The following is a 13,381-nucleotide window of genomic DNA, read 5'->3' as shown; positions in this document are numbered from 1 at the left end:
CCTTCCCTATTTCAGTGTTTTCCACCTGTTTCAGCTCCAACCTCAGTCTCCGCTCTGCTCTCTTCTTTACTTACCTGTCTGCCCCGGGGCTTGGGCCGTGGAGAGCAGGACTGGGAGGGGCGGGAGACAGAAGGAAAGGGAGACAGAAGAAAAGTGGGCGTGGACGCCGACATAAAGGCAGGCCCCTGGCTCGGGGACACACGGGGATTTAATAACCACTTTATTCCATGCACTAGGGACTCGGGAAGGGACTGGGGCTGGGCCGGGGGCAGAGAGGGTACAATCCTAGACGCAAGGGGGGCAGGGAAAAGGGACAGGAACCGGGGAAATATATATTTATATAGATACTCTAATATAGACCACATCTCACCCGCGCGCTCGCCCGCGCGCCCCGCCGCCCTCCCCAACACCTGCTCGCCCCGACGCCCGGGTCCCTCTGCTGCCCTCGGGCTGGAGTCTCTACCTCACCCCCAGCCCCCGCCCCACCCCACCCCCCAAAGCTCAGGGCCAAGGTCTCCAGAAAGCGGGCGGCGGGGGCGGCGGGGCCTTGGGCGCCCCGTCTTGTCTGTGCGGCGGCGGCGGCGGCAGCAGTCCGGTGAGGGGCGCCGGCGCGCCGCAATCCCCGGCGCGGGGCGAGCAGGGGGACGGGGACCAGGCGCAGCGCGGGCTACGGGGGCCCTGGTGCACTGGGGGGCGCTGGTGCAGCGCGGGGCCGGGCGCCGGGGCGGCGGGGTCCAGCGGTGGGCGCGGCGCTTGGGGCCTCGGATCTACCGGTTCCGGCCGGGGCGGCTTGGGGCGCAGGTAGCCGTGCAGCGCGGAGAAGAGCTGGGCGCGGGCGGCCGGGCTGGCGTCGTGCGCGAAGGCCGCCAGGCGAAGCAGGCACTCGCGGAAGCCGGACAGGTAGCAGCTGGCGAGCGCCTCGGCGTCCTGGGCTGGGGACCGGGGAACCCCTGGAGCCGCGGCGGCGGGTGCGGCCGGCGGGAGCGCGGGCGGGCAGGGCAGGGGCCCAGCAGGGGTGAGGGAAGGGGCGGGGCGCAGAGATACCGAGGCGCGACAGCCGCACAGACAGAGACAGGAAGCCAGATGGACGGACAGAGGGAGAAAATGAGGGAGACACAGAGACAGACACGCGCGGGAGTTATTAACCTCGCCTCGGAGCAGAGCCTACCACTCCCAAGCCCACCGTCCATCGCAGGGTCCGCCCCAGCTACCCCGGCCCCGGCCTCGCTGAATCCCCCCTCCCGCCCTCCGCTGCCCCACCCCCGCGCTGTACCCGGGGGCTCCACCCGGCTTCGCTCCCTCAAGTAGCCCACGGCGAACTCCAGTATCTCTGCTTTCTCCAGCTTCGGGTTGCGGAGGTTCTACAGACGGGCGGGGGAGGGCGCAAAGACAGAGAGGGGTGGGGAGAGAGGGGGAAGTGGCAGGGGGAAGAAGGGAGGGGGGATGCGGGAGCTGGGGGTGCCCCCGATCGCGTGTGCGCGCTGCCCACGGAGCGCGCGACCGAATGCGGAGTGGCGATGACCGAGAATGGACCCGGGAAACCGTGAGACTACACCGTCCGACCCGAGGGCAGGAAACCAACCCCCAGGGCGAGGAGGGGGTTTGAAACAGCAAACCCGGGGACTGAAATTAACCACCCTGCCTGCTGTTCTGAGGGGGTTGGGCGCGGGGGGGGGGGGCGTTTGCAGACCCAGAGGTTGAAAACTGACCGACCCTGGGAGTGAAATTTACAGGGCCAGGTGTGAAACTTACAGACCCGAGGGGTGGCCATGAAGATCGCGTTCTGAGAGCAAGAGGGGGCTCTGGGATGGGATTCCAAGGGCGGGGATCGGGTCAGGATGCCTTGGGGCCTGGGTCGCCAGTGCAGCATGTGTCCCCACCCCAGAAGGAAGCCCTGGGACGCGAGGACGGGACGCTGGGGACGGTCCGGGGACGGCGGAAGGACTGACCTGGTCCCGGGTCCGCTCCAGCAGCAGCAGCCTGAGCTCTTCCAGGCTGCGGTTGATGCGGTCCCGGCGCCGCTTCTCCACCAGCGGCTTCAGCATCTGCGACCACCAGGAAAGGGAGAGCGGGCCGACCGGACCGAGACTCAGCGCGGCCGCGCGGGCGTGCGGATCCCGCCACTGGGAGAGTCCCAAGCCCACTCCTTCCCCGACACCCCAGCGAAAGCCTCCGGCCGGGCCCTTCGGATCCCTCTCCGCTCCCCCTCCCTCCCAGCGCCCGCAGGGTCAATGTCTGTAGCTCGCCTCCTCTCTCTCCCGGGTCTTCTGCATTCTCCTCTCTCAGTCTTGGCCTCCCTCCTCCCCTCTGTGTCTCTCCTTCTCCTCCTCTTTTCTCTCTACGTCTCCGTCTCGTGCAGTCTCTCTGTCTCAGTGGAGAACTTTGCGGGCCCTCTTTGCGCCCAGACACGTGGCCCGCAAGGTGCCGGGCTCTGAGTTCCGGCCCTGAGTGTAGAAAGGGAGATACCCAGGGCGACCGCGCCTCCTCTTCTCCCTCTAACCCGTCTATGCAGTCAGCTTTCTCCACTGCTTCTAAAAGCTTCCACCCGGTCTCAGGCCTCTGGAACCAGTGCCTTCCGGGCCTTCTCTCTAAGGCTGCACCGGGCCCGCTCTGGATCACGACGCGCGCGGAGCAAGTGCCTCGCCTCTCCGCTTTTTGTTTCCACCCGCCTCCCTTAGCTCTGTGCTCGCCTCGCTTATTTCACTCAAATTCCCGGATCCCCACGCCCTGCAAGCCGCAAGGTGCTGCGTCCCATTACCCAAACCCAAGACCTTTACTTCTGCTGCCCACGCAGCCCCTGCTCTGACCCCGTCCCCTTCTTCATACTATGCAGTTTCATTCCCAGCTCCCGGCGCCCTGGGTTCCCCATGCACCTCTCCCCCTTCCAACCCTGCGACTCCAGCCTCTTTCCTCACCCAGGGTCTCAGGGACGGGGTCCCCGGACCGGACCAGGGACCTCTGCTCCCTTCCCTCCCGCCTCTCACCTTGGGGCCGTCCCTATTCTCCGCTCGATCCCGAGTGACCATCGCTCCTCCGGACCCTGGTGTGGATCGAGCCTCTGCCCTCCAGGCTCCTTATATCTCGCGGGCTCCTGGGATGGGGGGGGGGGGGCGGTGTAGGACCCGGACCCGCCCCCTTCTGCACCCAGGTCCCTCCCCGCGCGGCCCGGGGCACGAGGCTCCCGGAAAGGGGAGGAGCGCAAGGGGGGAGGGGAAGGAGTGGAACTGGCCTGGGAGTGTGGGAAATGAGGGGCCAATGCAGCACCGGCTGGTTTAAGGACCCTTAAGGCTGTATAAGGAGGCGGAACCCAGCTGAAAGGAGGAGGTTATTAGGGGGAGAGGGAGGTGAAGTGATTTGGGACAGGCCTCAGGAATGAAGTTCAGAGTCCCCACCACCACCACACCACCAATCGCAGCTTTCTTGGGGGTTCTCTGTTCCCCCACGACTCTGAAATAAAAGTCAGCATCCCTCAGCTCGTAGACTGGACCTTATACACCTTCCCCCAAAATCCACCTCCTACTTGAGTAAGGGAGCGACCTGAGCGTTCTGGGGCCCTGCCCGGAGGCGAACGAGCCTCCCTGTGCGATCTTAGTGAACTTTATTCGATTCCCCCAACACTGCGCACCCTGGTCTAGGCTTGGGTGGGCGGAGCTGACCGAAGCACCAGAGGCCCAGCTTATTCCTTACAGGACCAAGTGCAAAAGCCGGTGTGTGATCAAGTGCTACAATAGAGCAGAGTGAAATAGACACTGGGAAGAGGGTCGCAGTGCCCGATGGCTGGACTGGGGAAGAGCCCGACCCTCAAGAAAGAGGGAGTACGGGTGGAGAGACCTTCCCACTTAGAAGTATTTGATTCAAAACTAATTATAGGAGGTTCTGGCGTGTGGTCTCCAGGACGCCTGACATAAGTCATTCTCATGCCGCTTGCTCCTGGGGACCCCTCCTGCGGATCGGGCAGCAGGGAGCAGGCAGTTTTCTTAAAGAGACAAGAAAGAGATACAAAAAGCGATCATCAACACCCACCTCAAGCCAAGAACACGACCCTCTGCAGAATGGTGCGTGAGCACTCGGAGGCTTCCGGAGAAAGTGTCTGAGAAAATAAAATCAGAGATTCTCGCGGGTCAACCGGACTGCTCCGGACAAGGACGCGCAAAGACAAGGTTGCAGACCCAGTCGGAGGATAAGCTGCGGAGTCAGAGGCCGACGAGGCCCTCCCGCCCTCCCAGGGCCTCTCCACACCTTGGGGTTTTGTTCTGGTTTTTTTTTTTTTTTTTTTTTTTCTCGGAGCCTGCCTCGCCGAAGCCCGAACCGGGACAGACACAGACCTTGGGGAGGGCGCTCCCATCTGGGATCGGGGCCTCCGTCTATCCCACCTCCCCCTACCTGGGCCAAATGGGAGCGCAGATGTGTTCCCCAGCAGCCCTCCTCGCCCCCCTCCTTGGGAACCTGCGCTCGGGCTGAGTTTTTCTCACCTGCACGCGAGGCTCGGGGGCCCGGGCTGTTCGCACCCGGGTGTGGGGCCGCCCCTGGCCATATGGGGCGACTTTATGGCCGGGCGGCCGGATCCGGGTGGGAGGAAGGCTGGCCTGGCGCTCCACCCCCGTCAGCTACCCGGGGCCACTCCTCCGCCGCGCCCGGCCGGCACCTTCGGTCTGAGCACCGCCGCCTCCACCTCTTCCAAGCTCCCGTAGAGTCCCCTAAAGCAATCGCTTGCATTGGTGGTTCAGTGGTAGAATTCTCGCCTGCCACGCGGGAGGCCCGGGTTCGATTCCCGGCCAATGCACAGCCTTGGTTTTCTTTTGCGGTTTTTGTTTTTTTTTTTCCCCCTCCCTCTTGTCCCCAGATAAGGGAGAAGTCTGACACAATGCATGAGAAGCATCTCTAATATTTCTAGCAAATATTAATACTCTAATTTTACCCTATGGCAGAGTTGGAGGCTCTGGGTCCCGATCAGGATTCCCAAGGTCCTGCCTCCGAGCCCCGTCCTCCCAGCCCGGGGGTCCTGCTGCCTTCCAAGCCCCGACCTCCGTCCCCCGGCCCCGCACCTCCGCAGGCGTGACCCTGAGAACGGACCCGCCGCTCGGATCCCTGCCCCGGGGGTCCTCCCACCCTCCGCGGGGGAGGGGCGGGGCCTTCCCGCCCGGCGCTCCGCAAGTCCCGGCTCTTCTGGCCCTTCTCTCCCGCGCTCGCTCTCTCCTGCCTTCTGTTCTCGCCGAAGCGCGCTTGCTCCTTCCACGTCCGTGGCGCCCGGCCTTTCGGTGCCGCCGGCGTCCCCGGCCGCAGCCCTCCCCGCGGCGCGCTCGGCGGCGGCGTCTCTCGCCGGGTGTCCCGGCAACGCCGCGCCGTCTCGCGGGGTCTGCACCTGCGTCCGCGCGTCTCTAGCTCCGGCCGCTGCCGCCCGCGCGGCTCGTTTCCGGCGCGCCCGGTCTCTGATCTCTCGTGGTCTCTCCGGGTCTCTGTCCCCTCCCGGCACTCTGCGCTCCCACGCTGCTGCCGGCCCCTGGGAAGCTCGCTCGCACCTCCCGGCTCCCCGCCGCCTCCCCGCCCGCCCCTTCCCGGCCGCTTTGATCCCGCACGCGTCGGGCCGGCGGGCGGCCGGGCGCCCGGGCCAGCTGCTGCGGCCCCTTGGGAGCGGGGCGGGAGGGGGGACGGAGGAGGAGATGGGGCGGGGGCGACCCCGGCCCCCCACCCCGCCCCCGGCTCGCCGCCGCTCTCTCCGCTGGGCTCCGCGGCTGCCCGGACTCCTGGGGCCCGGGCCTCGGGGTCTCTCTCCCGAGCTCGCCCTGGGCCTGCTCGGTCTCGGCTTCCTGTCCTCTGTCCGTTTCAGCCTGTCTGGTTCACCTGGGGGTTCCTGTCTCTGGATTGTGTCAGTGACGCGGGATGCTCTCTCGGCTGCTCGCAGCCGCGACCGTGGCTCCCAGCAGGAAACTGTACAACAGTCTGGGCATCTGTCTGCGAGCGCGGCCGCCCAGTTACTCAATCGGTATTTGTGGAGTGCCTCCCGGGTGCCAAGTATTGGGTAGGCCCTGAGGGTGCACTGGGTCTGGGCTCTCCTGAACCTACATTATGGGGGGAGGGGAGTACAGAAAATAAAATAACGAAGAACGCAGAAAATTATATAATATAGTTATTGGGCTGGGGGGGGAGGGGTGGGGGCTGGCTACCGCAGGGGCCAGAGTAATGGCCAGAGTAATGGCTGGGTGGTCAGAGACAGCCTCTAGGAAGAGGAGATATTTCAGCCCAGCAGATCCCGCAGAAAGAAGCAGATGACAGACACAGCAAGTGCAAAGGCTCTGGGGCAGGAATGCACTTTGCTTGTGGGAACTAGAGAAGGAGCACCGATGTCCCTGGCAGGAAGGATTTGGAGTGAAGCAGAGATAAGAGGGAGAGATGGGGCCCCATCACACAGGGCTTTAGAAACTCAGCAAGGACTTTGGATTCTATTCTTAAGTGCAAGGGAAAGCAAGTGGGGGGTTTTAATGGGCAAAGTCATATTCACGGACTTCTCTTTTAAATGACCCCTTTGGGTGCTGTGTGGGAGATCATTTGGGTTGCTGAACAGCCTTCTAGGCAAGAAGACATTGATGTTGGCCTGTATGAGGTGCAGGCAGTGAAGACAGAAGGGAACGGGTTACTTCTTGGTTTTTGGTTTAAGTAACAGGCTGGATGATGGTGCCTTTTACTGCGACGGCAAATGGGCAAATGCCGGGCGAGTGGAGCTTTGGGAAAAGTTTGGAGAGAGAGACCAAACATTACTCTCTAGTTAGCTTAGTTGAGATCCCCTTAGACATCCAAGCAGAAGCCACAGGGAGGCCAAGGATATATGAAGCTGGGGGTCAGAGGTAGGGGATAGTGTGGGTGGGTCACTGGGAGATAGATGGGTTTAATGCTAAGAGACTAGAGCACCCAGGGAGAGAATGTGGGGAGAAAAGAGAGGGGCTGAGCAAGGAGCTGTGGACACCTCCCCTCCCCCCATCACTTAGAGGCTAGTGGTGGTGGTGGGGAGGAGGAGGAGGAGGAGGAGGAGGAGGAGGAGGAGGAGGAGGGGAATTGGCAAAGGAATCTAAACAGATGGGGAAGGCAGCAGAAAAGCCAAAGGAGTGGGAGCTTGTCCCAGGCCGGAGTCCCTGGGACAGAAAATTGGGAAGCCAGGAACAGCAAGTGTATAAAGGAGGGAGCCACCTGTTCTAGCTAAGCTGCTGGGAGGTCAGATAAGGACGAGAGTGAGAGCTTAACATCTTGGACATCACAGATGACTTGGGGGGAGGGGAGCCTGGGCGTAGTCCCACTAGGGGGCTGACTGAAGAATGGGGGTGAAGGCCTGGAGACAGCAACCGTAGATGTCTCCAGCAAGTTCTGCCACGAATGGTTAGCAGAATAGTGTGTGGCACCCAGGGACAGGGGCCATCCTGGAGGATGAAGGGAGTAGCCCAAGGAAGGAGGGCAGGGAGGAGGGCACGGGCAGGACGGTAAACTCCTGTGCCTGGTAGAGAAATCAGCCTCAGGTATCAGGGAAGGCTCCTCGCCTACAGGGAGATGGGGGAGTCAGAGGGTGTGGGTCAGTTGGGGTGTGGAATGGGTGAGACGGGTTCTCCTGGTTGCTCTCATTTCCTCAAAGAAAGAGCCCAGCTCACTGCTGGAGGGGAGAGTGCTCATAAAGTCCTTTGAGGAGGAAGAAGGTGGGAAACGTTCATTTGGGAGAGCAGGAAAAGCCTCGAAGCCTCGTAGGCCAGAGGAGTGGGATTTCTTGGCAGGTTAAGTCCATTTGAAATGTGGGATCCAAAGTTTCAAGTGCAGAGGCCAATTCTCCATGAAATTAATTCATTTCATACTTCAGGACCCCCCCTTACACGGGCTTCCGTGGGGGGAGGCGGGGAAGGCCCTAGAAAACGTGTTCACATGGCCATGTCCTTCTATAAAACTGGCAAAAATAAGATGTTTTAGCTGTAAACGGCGAAGACCGTTGTCTCTGTCCACTCTGCCCGCCTGGCACTCTTTCCCTCTGGGGCTGCGGTGGCTGTCGCCGTTTCAGGATCCAGTTACGGGAAAGGTGACTTGGAGAGATATAAAATGTCCAGCTTCGTGGGCTACGTCAAAGTGGTTCCCCGGGACTTCCACGTATAGTGGGTTCGCCTGGCTACCCCGGTGTGGGAACGAGTTCCAGGAACCTCCCATCGCCTGTGTCCATCACCAGGCCTTGTGCCGTGAAGGCACAAAGCCACGGCACACACCGTATGAACGCGTCGTGTGGCTCTTGTCACTGTAAGTACGTGGATGGTGGAGGAGAGCAAGGTTGGACATAGAACCAGTAGCTACTCTGTGGAAAGTAGCACATGAATGCAAAGAAGCTGTTTTTCCGGACTTGGTGACATTGGTAGCATCTGTCTATGTTTTCAGTTTGTGAGTTGTTGTGATCTCGGTGCAAAAGTACTATTTTCCATTATTTTTGTATTATTGTCTTTAAAAGCCCCCTGCCAAATTATAGACATATCAGACCCTCAAAACCTGAGCCCCATGGTCCCGGCTGCACAATTCTCTCCAGCTGTGGCTCCCCCTGCAGATACGAGGGGGAGAGGCCACCCTCCAGGCGGATGCCCAGGATTTCTGAGGGTTTGGGGTGGGGGTCTCTGTGTGGCTTGCAGGCCTCTGTCCCTAAGGGCCTGACTGTGGGTCCGCTGTCCATGGTGTGTGTATGGGTGTCTGGGCCTCCCGCCTCTTCCTGGCCACCGCCATCCGGACAGTGACAGCATCTGGGCTTGGGGGAGGGGAGCTCGTGCCCCACACGCGCTGGGCCCCCAGGGAGGCGGGAGGCGGGGCCAGGAACTGAGACAGCACAGCTGCGCTTCCCCTCCCCCGCTAGGATGTCTCCCCAGGCCTGGGTTCCAAGGTTCGGCTCCTTCCTCTTTGTTCTTCAAAGGGGAGGCTGGCTTCCTGGGACCCCCCCTGGGTCCTGGGTAGGGGGAGTTCCTGGAGGGTTGGGTCCTGGGGGGTTGGGGGTTGGGAAGTAGGAGGACCAGGCCCTGGGGTTGGGGGGTGGGGGGCAAGGGAAGAATCAGGATCGAAATCACCCAAGAGCCCAAAACAAAACGGGATAATCCCCACCCTGACAGGCCAGACGTTCCTGTCGGGGAAACAGTCACAGGAACATTATGCAAAACGGATTTGTGAGGTGGAGGTTCAGTGCTTTGGAGAAAAGCCAGCAAAGGAGTGGAGAGTGGGAACCTTAACTGCAGAGGGTATGAGCAGAGGACTGAGAAGGTGAAATTTAGGAGGGGAGAGCGGCCGGAGTGCCTGGGGGAAGAGCTCTCCAGGCAGAGATCGGCTGGCAGGAAAGTCTTGAGGGACGCCATGCCTGGTTTGTCAAAGGAGCACATGGCAGGCCTGGGACGAGGTTGGCCGGGCCGGAGTGAAGGTAGCCCCGGAACTGAGATCAGAGAGAGAAGGGGGGGGCGGGGCCTGGTCCCCTGGGACCCTACAGGCGTTCCCCAGACTTTGTTAGGAATCACCCATTTCTGAGGGAGATGAGGGTGCATTGGAGGGCTCTCCCCCCCAACCCCCACAACTAGCTTTTTTTGTCTTGTTCCATTTCTAACACTGTCAACACACCTGTACAGTTATCAATATTATCACTATCGGGATATGAAAATTAATATAATACCATTATTTCATCCCTCAGTCCATATTCAAATTTCCTCAAGATTTCAGGGATGTCCTCGGAGCTTTTTTATCCTGTCGCAGGTCCCAGTCCAGGATCATGTGGTCGCGTTTCAGGGCCAGGTCCCTTCCATCTCATTGGACTGGAAGAAGCTTCGCTGTTGATATTCACAGTTTTGAAGAGTTCAGACCGTTGTCTGGTGGGTCAGATGTTTCTTCACGGTTAGAATCAAGTTATTCAGAGTATGTCTTCTTGGCAGGGACATCACCATGGAAGTGACTCCAGGTCCCTCTCCGTTTTCCGTGTTGACGCATCAGAAGACACGGGGTCAGTTTGCCTCGGCACTGAGATACTGACTTTGGTCACTTGGTTAGATGGGGTTGGCCAGGGCTGTGCACTGTAACGTTATTCCCCGCTCCGAGGAGTAATTAATATATAACTTGTAGGAACATACCCTGAGACTTTGCTACTTACAGCCCCATTGAGTTTCACTCTCTACTTTTGTATTCATTGACGATTTCTAAATCAATATTTATTAGTTGCCAGTTTACTGTAAAAAAAAAAAAAAAAGCCCTCCCCTTCCTTCCCATTTTACTTATATATACTGCTATGAACTTTGGAGTTTTACCTGAGTCAAGGAATTATAATCCATCATAATCACTACTGATTTTAATGTTCAGTTTGTCCCAGATTTAGCCACCGGGGACTCCTTTAGCTGTAACCCCTCTCTGCTATGTCTTTTTTTTTTTTTCAATAGAGACCCCAAATTCTTTGAACACCAAGTTCCTGTGTAACAAAATGTTCCAAGAGCATCTTGTAATTCCCTAACTGATGCCGTGGAATCAGCCTTTGTCTGTAGGAGCCCTGGTTTATTTTAGAGGAAAATGATATTTATTTATTTATTTAAAGATTTTATTCACTTATCTGACAGAGAGAGAGCAGGAGGAGTAGAGGGAGAGGAAGAAGCAGGTTCCCCAAGGAGCCTGATGCGGAACTTGATCCCAGCACCCTGGGATCACGACCCAGGTAGAAGGCAGTGGCTTGACCCACTGAGCCACCCAAGCATCTAGAGCAGAATGGTATTTAGTAACCAAGATCTGGTCCTTAGTGTGCTTATTGCTATTTGTGTATCATTCCTTCTAGGCTTTCTCAGTGGAAAGACTAGGAAATATATAGGTATATATTTGTGCTTGTTTGTGTTTATGAATGTATGTTTATATGTCACTATAGCATACATTTATTGCTACATGTACACACGTTGAAAATCATGACTTCATATTGTTATCCTATTGGGAGATTTTAAAGAGAGGAATGACAGAATCTTATTTATGACAGAATCTTATCTATGCCCAATGTGTTCAGAGTAGACTGCAAAGGAACAAGGAAAAGAAAGGAAGTAAGGAAATAATCAGGGGGCTGTTGTAATAATTTCAGTAAGAGATGTGGGTGGCTTAGACCAGAGCGAAGTGGTGACATGGTGACAAGGAGCCGAGTTTTTAACATGTTTTAAATAAGAACTTGCTAACTGATTCGATGTGGAGCGTGTGTGTGAGAAAGAGAGAGAATCGAGGATGATCCTAAGGTTTTTAGTCTGACCAACTGAAGAAATGGAACTTTCTGAGACAGAAGGTCTACAGGTGAAGCTCATTTCGGGGGAAGCCAGGAGTTGGTTTGGCCATTTTGTTGGTGATTAGATATCACAATCGAAAATGATATTAGATATCCAGGCAGAAACAATAAGTAGATAATAGCATATATACATCTGTAATTCAGGAAAGAGTTGTGGAGCTGGAGATTAACATTTTGCATACACTGATGTATTATTAGTTGATATTTAAAGAGCTCACTAAGGGCGTGAGTACAGATAGAGAAGAGGTTGGAAAACTGAACGGTGGGAACATGCTGACATTTATAGATCTAGAAGGCGATCAGCCAGCAAAGAAGACTGTGCATAAGCTGCTAATGATGTAGACGGAAAATCAGAAGAGTTAGGGAGTCTCAGAGCGCAAGTGAAGAGAGCGCTTCTAAGGGAAGGGTAAACATGGGTAAGTAGTGATCAATGGGTTTAGCAATGCATGGCCATTTGGTAACCTTAACAAGAGCATCTTGGACCAATGGGGTTGGGAGGCACTTGACTGGAGAGGGTTCAAAGGAGAATGGGAAGATGGAATTGGCGAAGAGTAGGTAAATGATAACGTGTTTTGCGGAAGAGGGGGTCAGAGAGACGGAGTGGGAGCTGAGAGGGGTGCGTGTGGTGTCAGGAGAGCTTTTGTTGTCCTGCTTGTTCCAAATCGGAATACGTTTCAGAATGTGTGCAGGGTGAGGGGAGTGCTCCAGCTAGAGAGGAAAACTGATGGTACAGGACGGAGAGCAATGTCCTTGAGCCCTTGCGGGCCGGGGGAATGGGAGATCTGGTGAGCGCAGGGCTTGGCCTTGGTTGGGTGGAAGGAAGGTTCATCTACACCATTGAGGGAAGGGAGGAGCATGTAACCAGAGACAGGCAGGCATGCAGGTAGGTAGGCAGGTGAGACAGCGATATGGATGGGGAAATCTCTCCAGAATGCCTTATTTTCTCAGTGAACCAGGAAGGCAGGCCGAGGGAGGAAGAAGGGACTCGTGGTTTGGAGCGAAAGAAGAGATGAAACAGTCGTATGGGGGACTTGCAAGGGGGAAGGACGAGGGGGGATGTAAGACGACTGCCACCCGGGTTTGGGGACGTGAAGGATTCAAATTAGTAGTTCAGGGACTTTCACAGGACACACCCGTGGGAGGAGGCGCAGGCCGGAGCGTAAGGCCCGCGAGGGGGCGCTCGCGCGTTGGTCGCGGGTGGCCAAGGCCCGGAGAATAAATGCGGTATCTTCCCTAAGGGAAGAAAGCACAACGAAAACGAATGGCTTTCTCCTCCGAAGGCTACGGTAGCGCGCATTCCCAAAAGTACACACGCTGTGAGCAGGATTCGAACCTGCGCGGGGAGACCCCATTGGATTTCGAGTCCAACGCCTTAACCACTCGGCCATCACAGCCGCGTGCGGCTTGGGGCCTGCGCCACTATAGCTGCCTATCAACGGGCCCGCCTCCCGCCGGCCCCGCCCCCCGGCCTCGGGACGTCTGTGCGCGTGCGCCTCCCCCTGCGGCTGTCCGCGGCGCTGCGGAAGCCGCGGTGCTCGCGTACTGCTTCCCCGACCACCGCCTAGCGCCGCCGGAGCAAAATGAGCCCGAGCCCAGGGCCAGGGTCCCACGTCCTCGAACGCAAGGGATGCCCGCGTCACCCCGGTTCCCGAAAGCGAAGCGGGAGTCAGCCTGCGAATTTCCACTAAAAGTGCGCGGGAGGGGAGAGCTCCCAGTGCGATTGGCCGGGGAGGAATAAGAATCTTGCGAAGGGGGCCCCGGGCGGGGCTTCGGAAGGCTGGCAGCGCGTCGCCCTCGCAGCAATAATATACCACCTCGCGCGGGGCCAGGCACCGCTGGGATTCGAACCCAGGATCTCCTGTTTACTAGACAGGCGCTTTAACCAGCTAAGCCACGGCGCCGCCGGGAAGCGTTTTCAGTCTGAAGGTAGATCAGGCACTCGGGGGAGTCAGTAGGTGAGACCCGCAGGACGACGATTGCCGTGGGTCCTCCGTGACGTGGGTTCCAAGGTTTCCCTCTCCTTTTCCAGGTCCCGAGCCCGTGGCTTAACGTTCCGCCCCTCCCGTCTCCCACATCTCGGGGGCCCGACTCGACCGT

The 13,381-nt window shown here is 58.2% G+C and overlaps 1 protein-coding gene and 3 non-coding genes across 5 annotated transcripts; 1 reads left to right on the top strand and 3 right to left on the bottom strand.

The window, feature by feature from the left end:
- Window positions 1–203: 203 nt before the first annotated feature.
- Window positions 204–5,424, bottom strand: HES7 (hes family bHLH transcription factor 7). 2 transcript variants are annotated; one of them, XM_045983890.1, is made up of 6 exons: window positions 5,046–5,424; window positions 4,473–4,697; window positions 4,024–4,090; window positions 1,950–2,045; window positions 1,274–1,361; window positions 204–950 (listed from the first exon to the last, which is right to left on the bottom strand). In XM_045983890.1, exons 2-6 carry the CDS (start codon window positions 4,532–4,534, stop codon window positions 502–504), a joined length of 762 nt encoding a protein of 253 aa, XP_045839846.1. In that variant the 5' UTR covers window positions 4,535–4,697; window positions 5,046–5,424; the 3' UTR covers window positions 204–501. The 2 variants fall into 2 exon arrangements, with proteins under 2 accessions (XP_045839846.1, XP_045839847.1); XM_045983891.1 differs by lacking the exon at window positions 4,024–4,090 and adding an exon at window positions 2,985–3,976 and having other exon boundaries at window positions 5,046–5,419.
- TRNAG-GCC lies at window positions 4,713–4,783 on the top strand. The gene has a single exon. It is a non-coding gene; the product is annotated as a tRNA-Gly (tRNA).
- Window positions 5,425–12,596: 7,172 nt separating the features above from the next.
- TRNAS-CGA lies at window positions 12,597–12,678 on the bottom strand. Its single transcript has one exon. It is a non-coding gene; the product is annotated as a tRNA-Ser (tRNA).
- A 433-nt stretch (window positions 12,679–13,111) lies between these two features.
- TRNAT-AGU lies at window positions 13,112–13,185 on the bottom strand. The gene has a single exon. It is a non-coding gene; the product is annotated as a tRNA-Thr (tRNA).
- Window positions 13,186–13,381: the final 196 nt, after the last annotated feature.

Source organism: Meles meles, chromosome 18 (genome assembly GCF_922984935.1).
Source record: "Meles meles chromosome 18, mMelMel3.1 paternal haplotype, whole genome shotgun sequence".
Taxonomy (NCBI): Eukaryota; Metazoa; Chordata; class Mammalia; order Carnivora; family Mustelidae; genus Meles; species Meles meles.
This window is presented reverse-complemented; position numbering and strand designations above follow the sequence as displayed.

What these genes read in the sequence shown, in the direction of transcription:
- HES7 (XM_045983890.1), bottom strand. Translation starts at nt 4,534, where the DNA reads ATGGCCAGGGGCGGCCCCACACCCGGGTGCGAACAGCCCGGGCCCCCG. An exon ending in GGTCGTGTTCTTGGCTTGAG is followed by an intron (nt 2,046 to 4,023) that starts GTGGGTGTTGAT and finishes TGGTGGTCGCAG; the next exon opens with ATGCTGAAGCCGCTGGTGGA. An exon ending in AAGCCGGGTGGAGCCCCCGG is followed by an intron (nt 951 to 1,273) that starts GTACAGCGCGGG and finishes CCGCGGCTCCAG; the next exon opens with GGGTTCCCCGGTCCCCAGCC.